The sequence below is a fragment of the Babylonia areolata genome, chromosome 26, assembly GCF_041734735.1.
Source record: "Babylonia areolata isolate BAREFJ2019XMU chromosome 26, ASM4173473v1, whole genome shotgun sequence".
In the NCBI taxonomy this organism is placed as follows: Eukaryota; Metazoa; Mollusca; class Gastropoda; order Neogastropoda; family Buccinidae; genus Babylonia; species Babylonia areolata.
The window spans coordinates 36416138-36436872 of NC_134901.1; the positions used below are offsets into that span (position 1 = coordinate 36416138).

The 20735-nt window shown below is 38.8% G+C and overlaps 2 protein-coding genes across 2 annotated transcripts in view; one reads left to right on the forward strand and one right to left on the reverse strand.

The window, feature by feature from the left end:
- Positions 1-4403: 4403 nt before the first annotated feature.
- On the reverse strand, positions 4404-6316 carry LOC143300684 (uncharacterized). The gene has a single exon (XM_076614531.1). It carries the CDS (start codon positions 5867-5869, stop codon positions 4514-4516), a length of 1356 nt encoding a protein of 451 aa, XP_076470646.1. The 5' UTR covers positions 5870-6316; the 3' UTR covers positions 4404-4513.
- A 309-nt stretch (positions 6317-6625) lies between these two features.
- Positions 6626-20735, forward strand: part of LOC143300750 (short transient receptor potential channel 4-associated protein-like) — a 40538-nt gene continuing 26428 nt past the window's right edge. Inside the window, exons 1-8 of the mRNA XM_076614656.1 lie at positions 6626-6796; positions 13930-14052; positions 14878-14991; positions 16731-16788; positions 17501-17574; positions 18235-18394; positions 19545-19655; positions 20484-20546. Coding sequence (XP_076470771.1) covers positions 6689-6796; positions 13930-14052; positions 14878-14991; positions 16731-16788; positions 17501-17574; positions 18235-18394; positions 19545-19655; positions 20484-20546 — 811 coding nt within the window. The 5' untranslated portion in view covers positions 6626-6688. The remainder of the gene's footprint in view (positions 6797-13929; positions 14053-14877; positions 14992-16730; positions 16789-17500; positions 17575-18234; positions 18395-19544; positions 19656-20483; positions 20547-20735) is intronic.

Consider the following 20735-nt stretch of genomic DNA (forward strand, 5'->3'; position numbering starts at 1 on the left):
AGAGAGAGAGAGAGAGAGAGAGAGAGAGGAGAAGAGAGAGGGAGAGGGGGGAACAAAGCGGAATAAACAAAAAAAGAAAGAGAGGGCGAGAGCCGACGCAGAAAGTTCTTCATCCGAAACACATGAAACACACGTCAGCTTCCAATCATCATTGCAATGGCAATGTTTCATATAATAAACAAACCAATACATAAATCAACAAACACAATAATAAACAGATCGCATGACCCTGTAATCCAACGTTGAATAGACCATCAACAGCAATAGGCACTGAAGAAGCGGCAAAATATAAAATACACAAACTCGTGGCTCCGTGTATTAGTATCAACATTCTACATCAAATGATGTGCACAGTCCAGAGACTATCATGAAACATTTTGCACGTCAGTTATGATAGTGGATGACTTTTTTTTTTCTTTAAATAAAAGAATGAAACGTCACGTGGAATGGGAGACAGAGAGACAGCCACAGAAAGAGAGAGTCAGAGACAGAGAAAGAGAGAAAGCCACTGAAGAAGAGAGAGGGGAGAGAGAGAGAAGAAAAGGAAAAACACACAGAGACTGAGATCAAAGAAAACAGAAAGGCTCCCGATAACACTTCACATGGATCATACACAATATAACAATAAAACAGAAATCAGCACCAGACATGGAGCGGTGAATTTACATCTTTCTGCAATCATGATAACCATAATCTAAAAGCCAAATCGAAGTAAGTACACATAAAAAAATATACATATTAATCCTCGAACCGAAACGGCCTGGAAAACTACTATGAAGGCGAAAGTGATCAAGATATAAATTTTGACAAAACAATGGCATCTAGACTATAATAAGCTTCAGGAAAAAAAAAAAAGTTGTCAATTTAGATCAAACAGGTTTTGTGAAAACAAAACAGGAATGGTGTTTTGAATATATTCAAAGCATTGATAATTTTTTCTTCTTTTTTTAAGTGCTTTGAGGAAGCACTTGACATATTTACCTTACGGCCTCATAACAAAAGGCTTAAGTCAACGTTGTTCAAAACGGATACAATACAATACAATACAACTTGGGAATGATGATGATATGGATACTTACTTGCAAACACGGGGTCATTTGCACAACAGGCTGCCTACCTTGGTAGAGCCGACTGACGGCTGCCAATTAGGAGCTAATCATCCGTTTCCTGTGTCATTCACTCAAGTTTCAGTCACGCACACATATACAGATATACAACATTAAAATTCTGGGATGATACCAGCGTGTTTCCTCGATGAGGGGGATAAAACAAGGATGCCTTATAAGCCCTGATTATTCATCACTGGAATAGAACATCAGTCCTGTGAATGAAACCAATTTTCTACAGAAAATGAATATCATACTGTAAAGAAGGCACGGCAGTTGGGGAGTAAGGGAGTGGGGGAATGAGGGGTGGGAGTTGGGGGCAGGAGTGAGAGGTAGTCGATGGAAATATAGTCGAAATAAGTACTCGTATAATACGTAACAAATCATGGAGACATTCAAGACACATCATTTATCGACTGAGCATGGAAGAAAACTGGAAAATCGGAATAGCTAGAATAACTTGAAACATCAAACAGTCAACGATGTTGTGGTTTTTCATGTACGAATGACTAGAATAATTTGAAACATCAAACAGTCAGCAATGCAGTGTGTTGTTGTTTTTTCAGGTGATCATAAGAAGCAACCTGTCGTATGTTTAAAAACTTCAAAACGACAAACAAATGGATCCACACATCAGGACTACCATAAACAGATTTACGCTGAAAAAAAATCGTGAAATATAACATGGTTTTGATAATCGATGTAGGATTTAAAATCATTGACAATTGACAGGAAAGCTAAGAAAACAACTTAACTGCTTCCATAAGAAAATCAGCAAAACAGTAAGTGAATTACTGGCGGCGCCTCTTGAATATGCCTGCTCTACACTGAACGGAAATATGAACCAAAAATTCAACAAAATTGGAGATGATGCAGACCAAATCATCAATAAAACAGAACCTTGATTAAAGTTACTCCGATGAAGAGAGTGTAAAACATCAGTCAACCACTTGGGAATAATAATTTTTAAAAAATAAATAAATAAAAATAAAAAAAACACACAACCGACACAACAATGAACCAAGTTAAGACCAAAAAAAAAAAAGAAAAAAAGGGTCAAAACAGACGTTATTTTCAAGTTAATTTTTTTTTTTCAAAAGGCACTTGTAAATGCAGTTTCCGCAGTTTCAACGTATCATGATGCCGTTCCATGCAAATGACATTTTATCTAGATTTCACAGCAAAATCAGCTAAAAACTTGTAAAAAGTGAGCAAGATCATGCAGACAGCTATATCACAAGTAATTAATGTTTTTAACCCCCAACAACCCCCACCCCCAACCCCCCCCAAAAAAAGACAGTACAACAACAACAACAAGAAAGAAAAGCGGAAAAAAAACAAAGCGGCAATAGCAAAACACACGCACGCACGCACACGCACACGCACACACACACACACACACACACAACACACACACACACACACACACACACACAATTACACATGAAAATAAAGCGCATAAATAAAAACATGTACACAACCTAAGTACGACACAACGACACATATTATCATTGAAAAGATCAAATCATTATAAAATGAAAAGATTATTAGAAAGAAAAAAGAAGAAGAAGAAGAAGAGAGAGAGAGAGAGAGAGAGAGAGAGAGAGAGAGAGAGAGAGAGAGAGAGAGAGGAGAAGAAGAAAAAGAAGAAGAAAGAGAGAGAGAGAGATAGAGAGGAGAAGAAGAAAAAGAAGAGAGAGAGAGAGAGAGAGAGAGAGAGAGAGAGAGAGAGAGAGAGAGAGAGAGAGAGAGCACGGTAAAGGGAGAGATCAAAGGAAGCTTATCAAAAACGGCGTCTGCTGAATAAACAACTTACAAACGTAGACAAAACAAGATACAAAACGGATCGTCTGGCGGTGAGTTGAGGACACAGGGGAAGGGTGGGAAAGAGGTAGATGGGAGGGGGAAGGTTCGGGGGTGGGGGTTGGGGTGGGGTGAAAACGGTACTTTAAACTCTTTAACTTTCTTTTTTTTTTTTTTTTTTTTTTTTTTTTAATTAAAAGAAACTTCAGAAAAGAATGTAATTCACAAGTCGTGCATGGTAAATTGTGGAAGGAAGACTTCGATTGAGCGAATTTATGCCGCACAATTTTGGCAACAAAGGTTTGTTTTGGCATGTCTACACGACAAACAGGTAATCCTGCAATGCCGTAAAAGCATGACTAAACTATCAGATACTGTTTTGCTCAATCAACCAACAAGTTTGGCGACTGATTTGGAAAAGGGCCAATGACATCAAGCTTGCTCTAAGTGGAGGGAATTAGCGAGGCCACGGCAGCTTAGACGGAGTTCTTTGCATTTAAGGCTATTGTTACTGTTACTGTTGAAGCTGTTATTAAATTGTGATTAGGCCTGTGAACATAAGTCTATGACCAATGAGCTCCAATACAGAGCTTCAACATACACTGGCCTGTATAAGAAGTCTGCTGTTTCTGCTCCGCTTTCGCTGCTCAAGCACACTGATTGAAGTAGGCTAATACACGTTTCTCAACGTGTTTGATCCCATGCAACGAAGTCATAACAGATCTATCACCCGCAAAAAAACAGTATTTATTCATTTGCTCTGTTGGCAAGCATCATTGTGCTTTAGATCGATAGGTTTAAGATACATGATAAAGACTCGCCATTTTCTCATTTTTAACTCCTAGAGACGGTTCAAACAATATATATTTTCGTGTGTGCTGTTCAGAATTCAATCAAATCTTTCAGACATGGAAAGCTTCTGTGACTGCCGGAATATCGTTTGTAAAGGCTAACTGAAACGGAATTGCTGTCTCAAAACAACGGCCTGATAAAAACAGTCACAATATAAACATCCAGTCACAGAAGCAAGCTCACACAGGAGTCGACTAAATACTATAAATAAGGTAGAAACTGGATGAGTATTGAGTTCAGTTGAGTCACACACTCTCACAATAAATAATCAGGAGTCGACTAAGGTATAAACTGGAAGAATAATGAGTTTGAGCCACACACTCTCACAAGTGAATACATAAACATTCCCCTTCACCACCACCCCTCCCACACGCTCGCGCTTGAGAGAGAGAGAGAGAGAGAGAGAGAGAGAGAGAGAGAGACTACGTGTGCATGTGGATCATAACAAATAATTTATCATGTAGCCGGGGTACATGGGCCAAAAGCATCACAGTTTTTGAGATCACATGTTCGGCATTAGCACAACAACTAACGAGTGCATACCCCTCCCCAACTTACACATTCCCCGTGCGCCCTTTAATTAAGAAGTGTTGTGTTTTGGGTTTTTTTGTTTTTTTTTTGTTTTTTTAAATCATTAACTCACAACTGTCCATTTCCTACGAGCCTGAATGAAAGAAAAACATTATTCGGGAGAACTTTAGACTCTGGGGATCTGCACCCATGGGGTTTGTCATGACTATGTCTTCAGTCAACTATTTTGTTACTGTGTAGCGCAACACACCGTTTTTCAACAATGCCAGTCCACTCCCCTTGTGCGCGAAAAAAGACCTGGCTTTTCCACTTGCATGCGAGGAACGGAGAGGACTGTTCCTCATCTCCTCGATGCGCAAGTTAGTTCTGGCGATGGCAGATCGTGCTGTTCGGATGCCACAAGACTCCTCTGGTGGGTACACCGTGGCAGTTGCCGGGGCGATGACGTCCACCTGGAGACTGGACTGTTCTTTTTTTCCTTTTGAGTCCGTCTGTGGAGAGAGTCTTTTCTCCTGACCACAAGTTTCCTCCGTCTCTTTTTGCTTTGGGGTCAGTTTGGCCAGAGGCCGGAGTGTCTCTTGTCTACACATTGGAATGAACGTGAACAAGTCTTCTTCGTAACGCTGGTGATTTTTGCTTTGAATGCTAAGTCTTGTAGTATTTGGCAAATATGCCTCTGTCAACTGACGTTTGTCAGTCGCGTTCAGTGGGAAATGGTCGTGCAAAGTCAGTTCTGATGTCGACTTCCTTGATACACCAGAGTTACACGTGGTATGACTCTCGGTGTGTGATGCAGAGAAATAACCATTGCAATTTGCCTTCAAACGGTTATTAGAAGACTTTAACTGGTGTGCTTGGGACTGCAGACGTTTTGCCGCGAATTGTAAGATCTCTGTGGTTCTGTCCTTCTGGTTCACCCGACGAGGAAAGGCACCGCAGCGTTTTCCCAACGAAAGTAAGCTTACTTCCCGGTCACGTTTCTGGATCATGTCTGTTGTAGCTTGTGACTGTGTGTCAGCTTCATTGCTCACTACGGGAACAGAATCTCCTGACCTTGTATGCTGGGCGTTGTTGTCAGCAGCTTTGCGGAGCTGCCTTGCCAGCATTGATTTAGCTGACTTTGAGGCCAGCATTCCCTCCATCCATTCCTGCACTTCCCTGCTCAGTTTAGTCGGTCCTGGCTTAATGCTGCGATACCACCCATTGTTAGGAATGTAACAATAAGATACTGGTTCAACGCTTTCTTTCCACGGGCAAAACCTGCCATCATCATTGTTATCAGTCAGGCAACGAAAATCAGACTGCGTTTTCATCGACCCTTTCCTGCCGAGTGACAGCTCGGATTTGCGGGGTCGCGGTCTGTGTCGATGAGTAGCATACTTCGGGTAAGGCACAACCAGCTGCCAGCCGAATGAAGCTTCTTTCCAGTCATCCCAAATGATAGTTTCTGATGCACAGTGGTCCTGAAACACACGCTGCTCACTGTCGTCCAGGAGACTCTGGGTAAGGCTTTGACTGAACTGTGGAGAAAAATGCGAGTCAGACTGCAGTTCGCACTGGTACCCCTCCACACCCATCACAAACAGCAGACAACAAACGCCAACACAAAGTTAAAAAAAAAGTGTCAGATTCAGCCTCGTTTCCCGTGATTTCCAAGAAAGAAAGTGATCATCACCAACTGTCACGTATCCTTGACCAGTCTATCAGTGGAAAGGCTATGTACAATGCATTGTCGTCTCTTTTTCATAAAAAAACCCACACAAAATACAACAATCTTTAACTGTTATTTAACGTGTAGTCGGTTTGCTTTTCCAACCAATATACATATCTTCCAATTATGAGTCGACGTGTCGAATGTCAACTTCGAGTTGCGTCGTCTGCTGCAGTCCAGGTCGTAAATCGTCTGCTATTGATCATGTGACAGCTATCATGTGTTCATCACATGAATTACAAACACCACTCGAAAAATAAAAATAAAAGTTGAATCAAACCTGAAATCAGATAACAACCAAATTCAACAGCGTTTAAAGAAAAACTTGCTGAACCAGTCCAACAACTGAGTCCCCAGTTTGGGATTCCCCTCTCACAGCTTGAATTCTCCAAGGGCAACTCAAATGGCAGTCAACGAGACTATTCGAAACTACGAATTAATCGTTAAGCATATCAGAAATCAAGGAATTTTCCCATACCTTTGCTGTCAACATTTAAATTATAAGTATGCACCACAAAACGAATTGTGACCAGAGAGAGTTTTAGAACTTTTTTGTTTTGTTTTACCAGACAAAAGAATACGTAACTGAAAGAATGGCTTGCCTCTGCGCATGCGTGCAAAAATTAGCGCTTGAGTAGCTCTTCGGGAAGTACAAAGTATTTTCTTAAATTTATAACTCTACAAAATGGATCGGTTTCAAAGAAACAGGAGAGGAACTAAAAGGAAATCATCAGTTTTTCAGGCGACCGAACATTGGCAGTATCATGGATACGGGTACCAGAGACTGAGCCAGGTAAATGTGTCATTTGATCAAGAGGAAGTCTGCTCATGAACAAACGAAAGCTTTGATAATGAAACCAGAAAGGACACAAAGCACGTTCGTCCTTGACAATACCACACATAGATACGTAGATTGTTTGTATACAGATGAAGGAGTTAAGTTATACAGTTAGTTAGACAGTATAGACATTGGTATGTTGAAAGGAAATAGTTTAAAAAGCCAGAAACGCACAATTGCGTTGTCATTGTTGCGACACACATGAAGTTCCATGTACCACACTACGTGACTCAGAACATGAATTTTTCAGAATATCTACAGATAAAAATGAGAAAAGTCAGGATGTAGACCTAGATTTTAAGCATTTAGTTGTATAAAGGATAACATAGATGTGTTCCCATTATGTTGTGGATCCCAGGAAACTATGCTTTTTTGATTATTGTCATTTGTTCCATTGTCATTGCCTCCCTTCCTTTGTAAAGTGATCACAGTCAATACCTGACTATTCTATCACTGAATAAAAGGGGGTCTGCGGAAGATACATTTAGGTCTACATAGGTTTCTTTAAAAAAAGAAAAGAAAAAAAGGCATATTCTGGTAGACCTGGAGACCATCGACACAAAGGTGTCGACTGAGCTGGCCACCACAGCTCTCTGGGGCAAGGCGTTCCAATCCTGGATGGTACGTGGGAGGAAACCAGCCTGCCTATATCTAGTTTTGCAGAAGATTTGCTCCAGCTGCTCAGTGTGGGTGTGTCGCTGCCGTGGTGGTGGTGATACCAGTTTTTTTTTCAGTGAATCCATGCTTACATAATTATGCTTGATTTTATACAGCATGGTCAGTCTGGCTGTTTGGTGGCGTTGTTGCAGGGAGGACCTTCCAAGGTCTTGTAGCATTGCAATGATCATGAATTGGCTGGGAATAACAGCAAAGCAACTGAAGGAAAAAGGATCTTTTTATGGTTATAAATTCTTGGATCTAGTTGTGCACCATTTTCAAGTGTTCTATGATAAATTGCATGCAGTGTGCTTAGTTATAAGTTTTTAAAAGCGAACAGAACTTTTTGAAATGTGAAATCACTTGCACTATGGAACTAATTGTTAAGTAGGTTGTACATTCTTGAAAAATTGTTGGTATCAAATCTTGCTTAGGTTTTATATGTATATATATATTTTTTGTGTATATTTTTTTAAAATAAGGTAAGCATTAATGTGTACATACAACTACAAGGTATTGTTTCAAGATATTTCTGTACTTGTAAAAGTTGTATACCATGGCAGAGTCAGACTTAGATTTCTCATCCCATGTTCACCAGTGATCAGGCTTTGAGGCCTATTTTGGCATGGTGTTGTGTCATAAGAAAAAGGCACTTTATGATATTTTTCTCAATCTACCAAGGTATGGATGGATTCCTGACTTAGGTTATGGAAGGTTAAAATGGTGCAGGGAGAGGATTGGGCCCCACCTTCCCTCAAGAGACACAGTGACTTCATATGAGATCACTGTCCTGGTGGCAGTAAAAGGCTGTTGGACTGTTGACCTTTAATGCTGCTTCATTTATCCAAATGTCAGATTTTGTTTTCGGTTAAAGGAAGAAGTCTGTGATTTGGTGAATTCTAGAAGATGTTTGTAATTGATCAAACATTTACTTCCTACAAAGAGATCATCAAACATTTACTTCCTACAAAGAGATCATCTGAAAGACAGATTCTGATTTATTGTTTGATAAGATCAGTCACAATACACAATACAATAGGATTTTCTTTTTGGCAGCAGCACATGTCCAACATAAGAAGAAAACAACAAACAAATAAAATGAATAGAAAATTTAAAAAATAAAAAGATAAATTAAATGGCACCAAATGGAAATAGCTATATACAAATATACAGATTACTGAAATTTACGTTCCTCTCCATTTCAGTCAGCCAAGCCACATTGCACATCTTCCCACACCACACGCACGCACGCACGCACGCACGCACACACACACACACACACACACACACACACACACACACACACACACACACACACACACACACACCACGCACACACACACGCACACATACACTCTCTCTCTCTCTGTCTCTCCCTTCACAAAGTATGCAACTACAAAGATCATAGTTCATTTAAAAATCAAATATGCCTTTCAGTCAGTGTAAACCATGATCTTCTACACACGTTTGCACTTCGCACTCTCTAACAATCCACTATGCAGAAACTCTAGAACGTACATTGCCACAGTACCAAGAAAAATACAAATAGAAGTCAGACACTGCTCGCCAACAAGCTCCAACGGAGTCGCGCCCCTCATCACTCAGTCAGTGATAAAAATCAAGTTGGTATCCCATTTAGCTTGCAGCTCTCATTGAGATATCTACATTAAGACCATGCATCAATACTTGATTTGCAGGGCTCTGCATGAAATATCTATGTCATGAATAAGCAGGCTTAGAAACAATTTTGTACTAGTATTACTAACAGACCTTCATGCAAGGGTATTTGGGTATGTTAAAATAAACCATTTCCTGTTTTGGCATATAAACGCAACACCTAGGGTCCAGTTCTAAATACAAATTACAATTTGATTTGCATGCACTTTGCTGTGCAGTCCTGAAATGACTGACATAGCATACTTCTCACCCTTGAAATGTTGATATGAAAAATGATGCTGAGTTGTGTACATGAGGAACATCATGATCATCTCAATCTACAGGTTTGTCTTATACAGGTGTGTGAGCCATGTATACATGTTGTTCAACATAAGTGGTACTGATAAATATGTGTAATGTTTGTTATGCCTGATGCTTCTGAGTATCGGTCTGAACTTCTCCATACTTTTCCTCCATGACCCTTAGATACTCTGCTTACACCAGGCTCTTTCAGCTCCATACCTTAACAAGAAAAGAACTTGGCCATCAAGCTATTTGTTTTCTCAGGCTATCTGCTTAGCTCTGAAACACTGCCATACTCTCAGTCACATGAGTTCTCAGTCCCTTGAGTTTTTCAGGTCAGGCTAAAGAATACAATAGATGATCACGTTACCCATTATTATGACTGACCTATCCCTTTACTACCATTTAACAATGTGCTGTTTCCATCCAGATTGATTACTTGATTGTGATGTGTGTGCTTGAGGAGATTGAGGGGGAGTGAGTGCGGCCGCCCGTGTGTGATGTGTTGTATGTGTGTATATGAGAAAGGGGGGAGTGTGAGTGTTGTTGTCTCTCTCTCTCTCTCCCTCTCTCTCTCTCTCTCTCTCTGTGTGTGTGTGTGTGTTAAAAAGTAAGAATTTTACTATTATTAGTGTTAATCTCTTTGTTGCCATGATTATGGGTGTACATAATTTTTACCAAGTATAATCTAAAAAAATAAAATAAAATAATAATGCTGAAAATATTACACAAAAGAACAAGCTCTTTCAGACCATTGATGCTGAAAATACAACAAATGTTTAAACAATGACTCCTGTGATCTCATAAAAGTAAATGATGTATTATGATTACACAATTATGACATAAATGATGTAGAACTATATTATATAGTATAAAACATTTTCACTGATTCTGCCGAAGAAAGATTTTGAAGAGAATGTTGCAATATGATCATCAATTTAAAAAAAAAAAAAGGTCAATGATTATTTGAGAACTAGAAGAGCCTGTCTGTAAAAAATTCTGTTAAACTTTTGCAAAAATGTTGACTTAAGCCTGTACTGTCCTGAGGTTTAATATAAAAAAAACCCACACAAAAAACTATCATTATTTGTGTGGTTTAATATATTTTGTGTTTGATACAGTGATAGTTTATATCGATGTATTTAACTGCTGTTTATGTTTAATTTTGGTGTAAAATACTGTTGCTGTTACGTAATATCTTCCATGCTCCAAAAGGGGTCAAAGGATTGAATTTACATATATAAAAATTATATTGATTCTTGTGGGTGGGCATGCACACACGCATATATGCATATGTGTGTGTGCGTGCAGATATGTGCATGAATGCGCCGCTGTGCATTTGTGTGTGTGTGTGTGTGCGTATGTGTGTGTGTGTGTGTGTGTGTGTGTGTGACATGTACTTGTTATCGTTATGCATTATATACCATACCATATTATTGTTCCTTTTGCATTACTTGTTGAAGTTATTGTAAAACACTTTGAGCATTGGAAGGTGCTATATAGATTTCCATAATTATTAATATTATTATTATTATGGCTAAGTTTAACTTGATCATATGCCTGAATTGAAAGGGTTTTTTTTTATTGTTTTTTTTTTTTTTTTTTAAATACTGGCATAGACTTAGTGGGTGTATTTTGGCAGTAAGGGTAAACTAAGACTTAGCATTTGTCATCATGGGGTTTTGAGCAGAAGTGTAGTTACCAGAGAAGTTAACACAAATACTCAACAAGATGCCTGCGTTAGAGCGCAACTACTGACTTTGAAACGCGTTGGGTTACGCTGCTAGTCAGGCATCTGCTTGGCAGATGTGGTGTAGCGTATATGGATTTGTCTGAACGCAATGACGCCTCCTTGAGCTACTGAAACTGAAACTGACTTTGAAAATGAAATTGGATTGAAATGAGTGGAGCTGAGTTACCCAGAAAAGGAAACTGATAACCTCTGAAAAGGAATCATAATATTTCATGGACACAAAACTTGCCTGATTGAGTCATTCACCATTAAAAGGTCAAGGAATTAAAAAAAATTAAACTAAAAAGTGTGTGTGTGTGTATATATATATATATATATATATATATATATATATATATATATATAACAACAACTCAGAATTTAAAATTTTCTGTTTAAAGAAAATAGTCTCATGAAACAAAGTAAGCTGCATTGTGCACAGATCATGTTTGTCTCTGTGCAGCTGCCTCAGTTATGATGAGAGATAAGTGCAGAAAGCATTGTGAAACTGTATGGATGATTGCTCATGTAATACTATTACCCATGGAAGTGGAGAGAAGAACGCAGATAGTGGCAGTGTTTTCCCAGCAGTTGGCAGGATCTTTGTCTGTGTCTTCTAAATTAAGTCTCAAGAGGAGGAGCCATTTTGGATTTAAAAAAAAAAAAAAATTTTTTTTAATGTCACTTCAACATGCTGGCTCACCATGATGTATTGATATGTACAAACTGTTGTAAGTATGTGAATTGATAAATTTTTTTGGAAGGGGGTATTATTGAGTTTATTGATCCACTCAGGAGAGCAACCCAAAATGATTCCAGCCCTGATGTCACAGAGAAATTTGTTGTAACAAAAGAAAGTATAATAATTAATACAGTACATAAACAGCTGACTGCTTGCCACCAGCAAAGGAAAGGAGAGAGAGAGAGAGTAAAACTTAAGTGCCAGAAGTTTTCTAACGATTAAATAAATAAGTTGTTTGACAAGGCAGAACAATTGAGTAAACTACATTACATTGCTAGTAACTGTTCATCAAACCAGCCCTTGGCTTTACACTAATTACAGCTGAACTTTATGAAACAATATCAGTATGGCATGAAAATGCTCTGCAATGGAGTGATCAGTTTCTCATTAGCTGAACGAAATACAAGTGGAAGAACTGAAGAAGTCATGCCCCCTCTTAGCAGGCTACCACCTGGTACAGTGGTAGTAAAAATCAACTTGAAATCTCCAGTTGTAAATGGTAGTTGGACAGTTTTGTGTCTGACCACACCAGCTCTGGCTTCACTGACAGGCTGTCACAGTGTCAGTAGTTGAGTGAAGCCATTTCTGGATGTTGGATATGGGGAAAGAATCTGGTCTGTAGATTTTGTTTACACTGAGCAGTGGTGTCTCGTTTTCATCTTTACTCTGACCTCTGGCAACCTAAACTGTCAGCTTTGGCCTTTAACCATTCCACACTGTGGGTCATAATTTGACTTTGAGCTCCTGTTCACCCCCTCGCCCCCCCCCCCCCCCCCACCCCACACATACACACACACCCTCGCCTCCTTCTCTCTCTGCTGATTTAAAACACTATTTATATCTATAGACATATCTATCTATTTTATATGTGTGTGTGTGGTCATAACTGCATGAAGAGTAAGAAATTTTTCATTTGACTATGTTTTCAACTTGGAACTTACTAAAAGAGGTAAATGCTGCACACTGATTTTAATATTATCCCCCCCCCCCCCCCCCCCCCCCCCCCCCCACCCCCACCACCACTTTTTTTCCCCCCACTATCTGATTATAGATAGTGAGCGGATTTCTTGAAATGTGAATACCGCAAGACATTTCTTTGTTTTGGTGTCCTTATGTCTGCTATTTTGAACTTAAGAGTGACACCCTTTTGAACTAACTTTATAATTTCCTTTTGCTTTTGTTTGCACTGATATATTGTGAGCGGTTTACTCTCAAATGGCGAATACCATATTCTGTTAGGGTTAAGTTATTTAATTTTAATGTATATTTTCTGTTTCCACTTTCCAGTCTGCCCATCTCTTTCTCTGTCTGTCTGTGTCTCTGTCTCTATCTCTGTCTCTCTCTCTCTCGCTTGCTTGCTCACACACACACACACACACACACACACACTCTCTCTCTCTCTCTCTCTCTCTCTCTCTCTCTCTCTCTCTCTCTCTCTCTCGCATGCAACTTAAATTCCAGACACTAGCAGCCAGATGCCCCATGACCTGGCTGGCAGGGTTACTTTATTGCTGGTGTGCTTACTACAGACTGAGGATGGGTACTAAGAATCAGCATGAAGTGTCTGTGGACTGGATTGTTCTGCCCTGTTCTTTTGACTGACTCAGTGACTGCTTGAATTACAAAATTTGGAGTAGGCCAATGGATAACTATTTTTTGAAACTCACTAAACTGAGGGGTTTATTGTTACTTCTTGATTCAGATGTTAGGGCAACATAAGAAGTATATCTATGTAAACTTGAAAGTGAAACTGTGTTCATGGTCTTCTGGTGTGTTTATTTGTGTGATGTAAAATTGATGTGGAGTAGTTGTTATTTTTCCATCAGAACTCAAAACGGAAAAGCTGAAGACAAACTTCTTTTTACATTGGAGCAGTTTAAAGGTCTTCAACCTTATTTACCAGAGGTAATGATAATTTCCCTAACCATTACAGTACACAGCAGTAATTTTTTTTTTATTTTAAGTGACTGAAATTAAAAACCCATCTTTTGTGTGCAGTTGCCAGTACACATCATGGACAAGGTGTGTCCCAAGCCAGAGGTGCCAGAGCTGATCAGAGAGCTGGATGAGTACAGCAGTGTGATGAATTGTGACTGTGATAGTTGTCTTTCTGTCCTGAAGGTTTGTTGTGTGTACAAGGCTTTAGGCATGCTCATATATGCATAGCGTACATGCTGCAGTCAGCACACACAAAAATACACATTTATACACTCATATGTAGTTATAAATGCACACTATACACAGACGTACAAACTAACACAGGCTTACCCACAGACATATAAATGCATACACTCTCACTCTCTAGTCTCTCCCTCTATCGCTCCCTTTTCCCCTCTTTCATGCATGCATACACTCACACATGGTGACACACACAATAAAATAAAATCTTGACTTGACACACACACACTCTTTCTCTCTCTGTGTGTCTCTCTCACTCAAATAATAATAATGATAGTAATGATAAAGTTAGAAGGAGTAGTAACAATTTAATGACTTCCCAAATTCTAAGTTAAATAATTTCACATGCAGTTCAAACTACTCTAGCTTGAGACCTAGACAACAAATAAATTGATGAGTGGCATTAGTACTACCTGGAATTGGTTTCATTATTTGATTATATGAAGAGCAATTATTAGAGGATTTGTTTCTACTCAGATAACACTGCATATTCTGTTTGTTTGATCATGGATTACAATGATGTAGCAGCTGTAGTCAACATGATAAGTTTATCTGTTACCCAACTCTGAATATTATCACAATATCAAACTGGATGTGGCATGTATTTGTGCTGAAATCCCATTTTATTATTTTGTCAATTTGTGTATATATCTGTAACCAACATAATGTGTGTGTTTTTTTACATTGCTTCTTTAAGTTTGTTTGCATGTTTTATTTTTACTCTATTGCTATAGTTTTATTTATGTTTTCATGGTTGTGTGTTGACAGCGTCTTCTGGGGAAGTTGATGAACTTTGAGCCGCGGAGAACTCATGAAGAAGGTCCTCAGGATGAGGACCAGGAGCAGTTTGCCAAGCTGTTCTGTGAACTGGGTGGGGTTGAGGTGAGCTCCGTGCCTGCAGCATGCTCTTTTATCTCTGTCCATTGCCTGCATCTGCTGTCTGCTTCTGTCTCTGATCTCTTTGACCATTGCCTGCACCTGATCACTGTCCATTGTCTGTGTCTGATCTCTGTCCATTGTCTGCATCTGATCGCTTCTCTCTGTCCATTGTCTGCATCTGATCTCTGTCAGTTGTCTGCGTCTGATCTCTTGTCTCTGTCCATTGTGTGCTTCTGATCTCTGGTCTCTGTCCATTATCTTTGCTGATATCTTGTCTGTCCATTGTCTGTATCTAATATCTTGTCTTTATCCATTGTCTGTGCTGATGCTGATCTCTTGTCTCTGTCCATTGTCTGCATCTGATCTCTTGCCTCTGTCCATTGTCTGCATCTGATCACTGTCCATTGTATCTGATCTCTAGTCTTTGTCCATTGTCTGTATCTGATCACTGTCCATTGCATCTGATCTCTAGTCTGTCCATTGTCTGTATCTGATCACTGTCCATTGTATCAGATCTCTAGTCTCTGTCCATTGTCTGCATCTGATCACTGTCCATTGTATCTGATCTGTAGTCTCTGTCCATTGTCTGCATCTGATCACTGTCCATTGTATCTGATCTGTAGTCTGATTCTCTGTCCATTGTCTGCATCTGATCACTGTCCATTGTATCTGATCTGTAGTCTCTGTCCATTGTCTGTATCTGATCACTGTCCATTGTATCTGATCTCTAGTCTCTGTCCATTGTCTGTATCTGATCTCTGGTCTGTCCATTGTTTCTGATCTCTATAGACTTTATCCATTGTGTGTATCTGATTTCTTGTCTCTGTCCTTTGTCAGTATCCGATCTCTTGTTTTTGTCCATTGTCTGTATCTCATCACTGTCCATTGTCTGTATCTGATCTCTTCCCTCTGTCCATTGCATCCGATCTTTAGTCTCTGTCCATTGTCTGTATCTGATCTTTTGCCTCTGTATCTGATTTCTTGCCTCTGTCTATTGTACCTGATCTCTTGCCTCTGTCCATTGTGTGTATCTGATCTCTTATCTCTGTCCATTGTCTGTATCTGATCTCTTGTCTCTGTCCATTGTCTGCATCTGATCTCTTGTCTCTGTCCATTGTCTGTATCTGATCACTGTCCATTGTCTGTATCTGATCTCTTGTCTCTGTCCATTGTCTGCATCTGATGGCTGTCCATTGTCTGCATCTGACTTTCATCCATGGTCTGTGTCTGATCTCTTGTCTCTGTCCATCTAAGCATTTTATGTCTGCATTGTCTGCTCCTGCTCTTTGCTCTTTGTCTGCACATGTCTGCTTTCTGTGTCTGCTGTCTTGTCTCTGTCCATATCTGTAGCTGCCCTCTTGTCTTTGTCCATTATCTGTAGCCGCCCTCTTGTCTCTGTCCATTGTCTGTAAATGCTTTCTTGTCTGTCCATTATCTGTATACATATGAAATGCTGTTTTGTCTCACTGTCTTAAGATATCAATAGATATCTGATAAGGAAGTCGTGCTTCACTGTTAAAACAGACATATGAGTACAGATTTATGCTGAGGAATGTGTGTGTGTGTGTGTGTGTGTGTGTGTGTGTGTGTACTTTGTGTAGGTTAATAGAAATTACAAAGTACAGAGGAAGAGACTCAGAATTTCTTTTTACAGAAGAGTCCTGGTTTATTTGCATGTTTTTTCCAGTGTAGATTTTTATACCCAGTTCTTAAAGTTGACTATTTCTTTTCATCTTTTTCAGGTATTGATCAGACTACTAATGTTTGGATATGGGCTGCATTATGCTGAACGAAATAAAGGTCAGTAAACCTGTCGGTAATTTAATGTTTGATTTCATGTATACCTTATTTGTCAGTTTGTCTCTTCTAGTCCACCACTTGAATTATGTGGGCCTTTCCTAATATCTTTCTCCATGGGTGAAAGTAAGTGAATGGGTATCAGTACATATTTGAAGATGATTTGTTTATATCTGTTCACACTCGCAGTCAGTAAAAATGTTATGATTATACACAGCACTGTTTATGGAGGCATAATGCAATTGATTCTTTATCGATATTAAAAAAAAGTTTAGCAATTTTGTGAGGCAGCTTGAAAAATAGCAACAGCTCTTGTAAAGGTGAATTTGCCATATTTTCCTGTCCTGCAGCTTACAGATTTTTTTTAGGAACTTCGTGGTAATTTTAGATCCTTTGTCTGCAAAAAAGACAATAATACAGTTTAAAAAAAAAAAAAAAAGCCTGTAATTCATATTTACATTCATGTTGATAGGAGCACTGTAGCATAAGCTTTTTCCTGACAATTGTAGCAGCACAGTAGCATCAGATTTGTCTTGACTCAATTCGTGACAATCATAGGGGCATAGTAGCAAAAGTGATGAGATCTGTCCCGACTTGATTATTGACAATTATAGGGGCACTGGTTTCACGACAGTCATGATGACCTGATCATACCAGCAGGGACGGGGTAAAAGATGTGTGGTAATGGTATGTTGTTGTTGTTTTTTTCCAACAGGGACACTGGAATCAGAAAAGGGCCTGAGGGTGAAGAGTGTCATTCTGGAGGTTCTCACCAAACTGACCACCACGGTACACTGCTCTCTTGTTTGCTCTGTCTTTGTCTTGTCCTTTCTGCATGTGTGGACTGCAGATTACACCTTCACTTGTATACATTTACAAGTGGGGTTTTACTTATACAGCCATTTTTAATCCTGACTTTTAAGGCAGCCATAGACTGTTTTCTAGGTTTTCATTTGTTCTGTGAATACAGTTATCTTTTTGGCTTGTAAGCAAAATTATATCATGGCACATACTCTTTTTTGTGAAAGCAGTGAGTATAAACTCTGTTTCAGTTTTTCACCAATAAAAGAAAGGGGTATGTGGACAGTGGGAAGTAGGACATTCAGCTGAGAGACAAGACATTGAGTTGGGTCATGGAAAGGAGAATGACTAGATCAGTCTCCAGATAGTTGTGATCATATTTTAGCATTAGTGTCTTTTTGAAAATTTAAGATTTGTTATTGCCATTGTTTTGATTATCAGCATTTGGTTACACCATTTCTTATAATGAGATTTGTCATGTGCGAGTGTCTGCACATGTGTGTAGGTGTCTGCTTGGGTTTCCTTGTGGCTTTTTCTCAACTGATGTTGCATACTGTTTAGGACAGTGAAGTGCGTATGTGTACTAAAGATAAGTGTATCTGTGGAGAGACAGTGTCACAGCGATGAGAGTGTCTAGGACTGTTGCAGCGTGTGGGTGAGACAGTGGCCAGCAAGCTGCTGGAGTGTGACGAGATCCTGAACTATGTGTTCACCTTGCTGGCCTACAAGAAGACCTACATCAGTGCCTGTCAGCTCATCGAGGACATGCTCCAGTCACGCAAGGACGTCCTCGACCTGCACAGAATAAGTCAGTTCTCCTTGGCTCATTTGTCTTTCACTGCTGATCAGTAACGAAATAAAAAGGGTTGGGATTACATTTCAGTGATTGCACAAAGGATTTTGAAAACCAGTCTTTTGTTATCAGTGATTGCACGAAGGATTTTGAAACCAGTCTTTTTACATTCGTCCCAAGATGTTCAACCAATAATTCATTGCCAAACCAGTCCAAGCAAAACAATTTCTGATGCAAAGAAAAAAAGAGTTAAAATGAAACTTGATGTAAAGAGATCAAGACTTTTTCAGAATGCATGATGAAGCCAGACAGTGTGCAGGCTTTAAAAGTGCAACACAGCAAAAATTGGTTGGAAAATTTGTGCATCGTAGAATGATTCTACCTAAGAATGTACATCAAGATCAGCAGGAGTGTTAGCTTTGCAACTACAAGTGCTGATTTATTTTTGTCATCATCTGCATTGTTTTTGTGTGAAGATTAGTGGATTTGGGGTAGGATGTAGAAACAGGCAAACCTGTATGCTGTAAGAAAAACGAAATAAAAGCAGTCCCTCAAATCCACTGTATGGGAATATTTTACCAGTAATTATCAATTATCAGGATCACTGCTTACATATTCAGTGTATTATTTCATTGAATAGATTTGAGTTTGCAGCCATCCCTGTAATGCCACAGAGCTACATACAAATCCCATGAGTTGAAAGTTGAAAAATTCAGTTCGCATAATTCTATGTATTAAGCATTTGTATTGTAAACTAGGGACATGTGAGATGTTTTCTCAAGCAGTGTATTTCTTTTGTTTTTGTTTGTTTTGTTTTGATCTGAAATGTCTTGGAGAGAAAATCAGAGAAGAGAATGTGCAGGAAACGAAAACACATGAAAAGTGACACACACTTTAAAAGTAATGTCCATAATGTCTAAGCATTTGTGTGTGCCATGTCTCTGTGTGTACACTTTCTGTGTTTTAAATATCCTAAGTGTCAAGTTAATTGACTTCCTATCTCTCTCTCATAGATTTTGATATCTCTGTCTCTCTCTCTCTCGCTATATATATATATTATATCATTTGTATATATGAGTGTATTGTGCATGCATGGATATATGTGAATGCAAGGACTATATATAGTATATATCTGACATAGAGCAAAAACATGTTTCTGTTGCAGACAATCTGAGAGCATTATTATGTTGCCTAGAGGACACCCAGCTTGCCAATTTTTGTCGTATTCTGGCTGTGGCCATCTCGGACCTCGATATCTACGAAAATAAATCTTCATGTATGTTCTTATTGCTGTTGTCCATTCCCATTCTTACCTCTGTGTTTTTTTCTCTCATATTTTTAGAGTGGATTGAATGTGGAGATATTTGTTTAGATTGATGTGTTAAGTGTGTATTGATAGAGTGGCTGTATCTGTTATGGATTGATATTTAGGTCTTTTAATATATTCCTGTAAGGAAAGGTGAAAAAAAATGCCCTAAGAAATTTTTAAATGCACAGTGCATACATGTTATTATATGCTAGCGCACAACACAATAATCATCTGAGTGGTGTGGGGAATGTACATGATTCTGTTCTGGTTTTTTGAGAATGCATGTTTAGGGCATAATTACCTTAACAACAACAACAACAACAACAACAAAACAAACAAAAAAAAAACCTAGCATATTTACCTCATTCTGTCTTGGTCAGATCATTACTGATGCTCATTAAACTGAAACAGAACTTGGGATAAAAATATTGCGGAATACATAGATGATGAGAAGATGGTTCAACAGTTTCCCAGTGGTAGTGTTGGGTAAAGCAACTGTGAAAACATTAGTTGCATTTGTGCATTGCATTGGACTGTTCGCTTTCCTTGCTAGGAGGCTGGACCTCAGTGTCTGTTTGTTAGCTGTAAACTGCACACAGCAGCACCGTAATCTTTGGTTGCAAAATGGATTCAAAGCTAGAGTTCTTGTCATGTTTATTTGTTTGTTTGTTTTTTTAAATTTTTATACATGTTTGAAAATACGCCGTTGTCTGACATAACTGAAAATCTCAAAAAAGAACTTTGAGCAGTACTTCAATCAGTGATGAAATGACTGTGTATTTTCTGATTGTGCAGTATTTGCCCAAAATAAACAGAAGAGGAGTAAAGGCTTCGTCAACCTTAGGGATATAAATCAAGGTAAGTTATGTGTTATATATTTCAAGGTTTTGGAGGGATTTTATCATTCTTCTTCCTTTTTTTTCAATTAAAAAGGGTGTGGGTTTTTTTTTCATTCAAAGGATGATTGAATTGTACAATATTGGAGAGTGACATCTTTAAATTTGTAAATAATTATGTTAATCTGCAATAAAAAGGTGATCAGGGAAT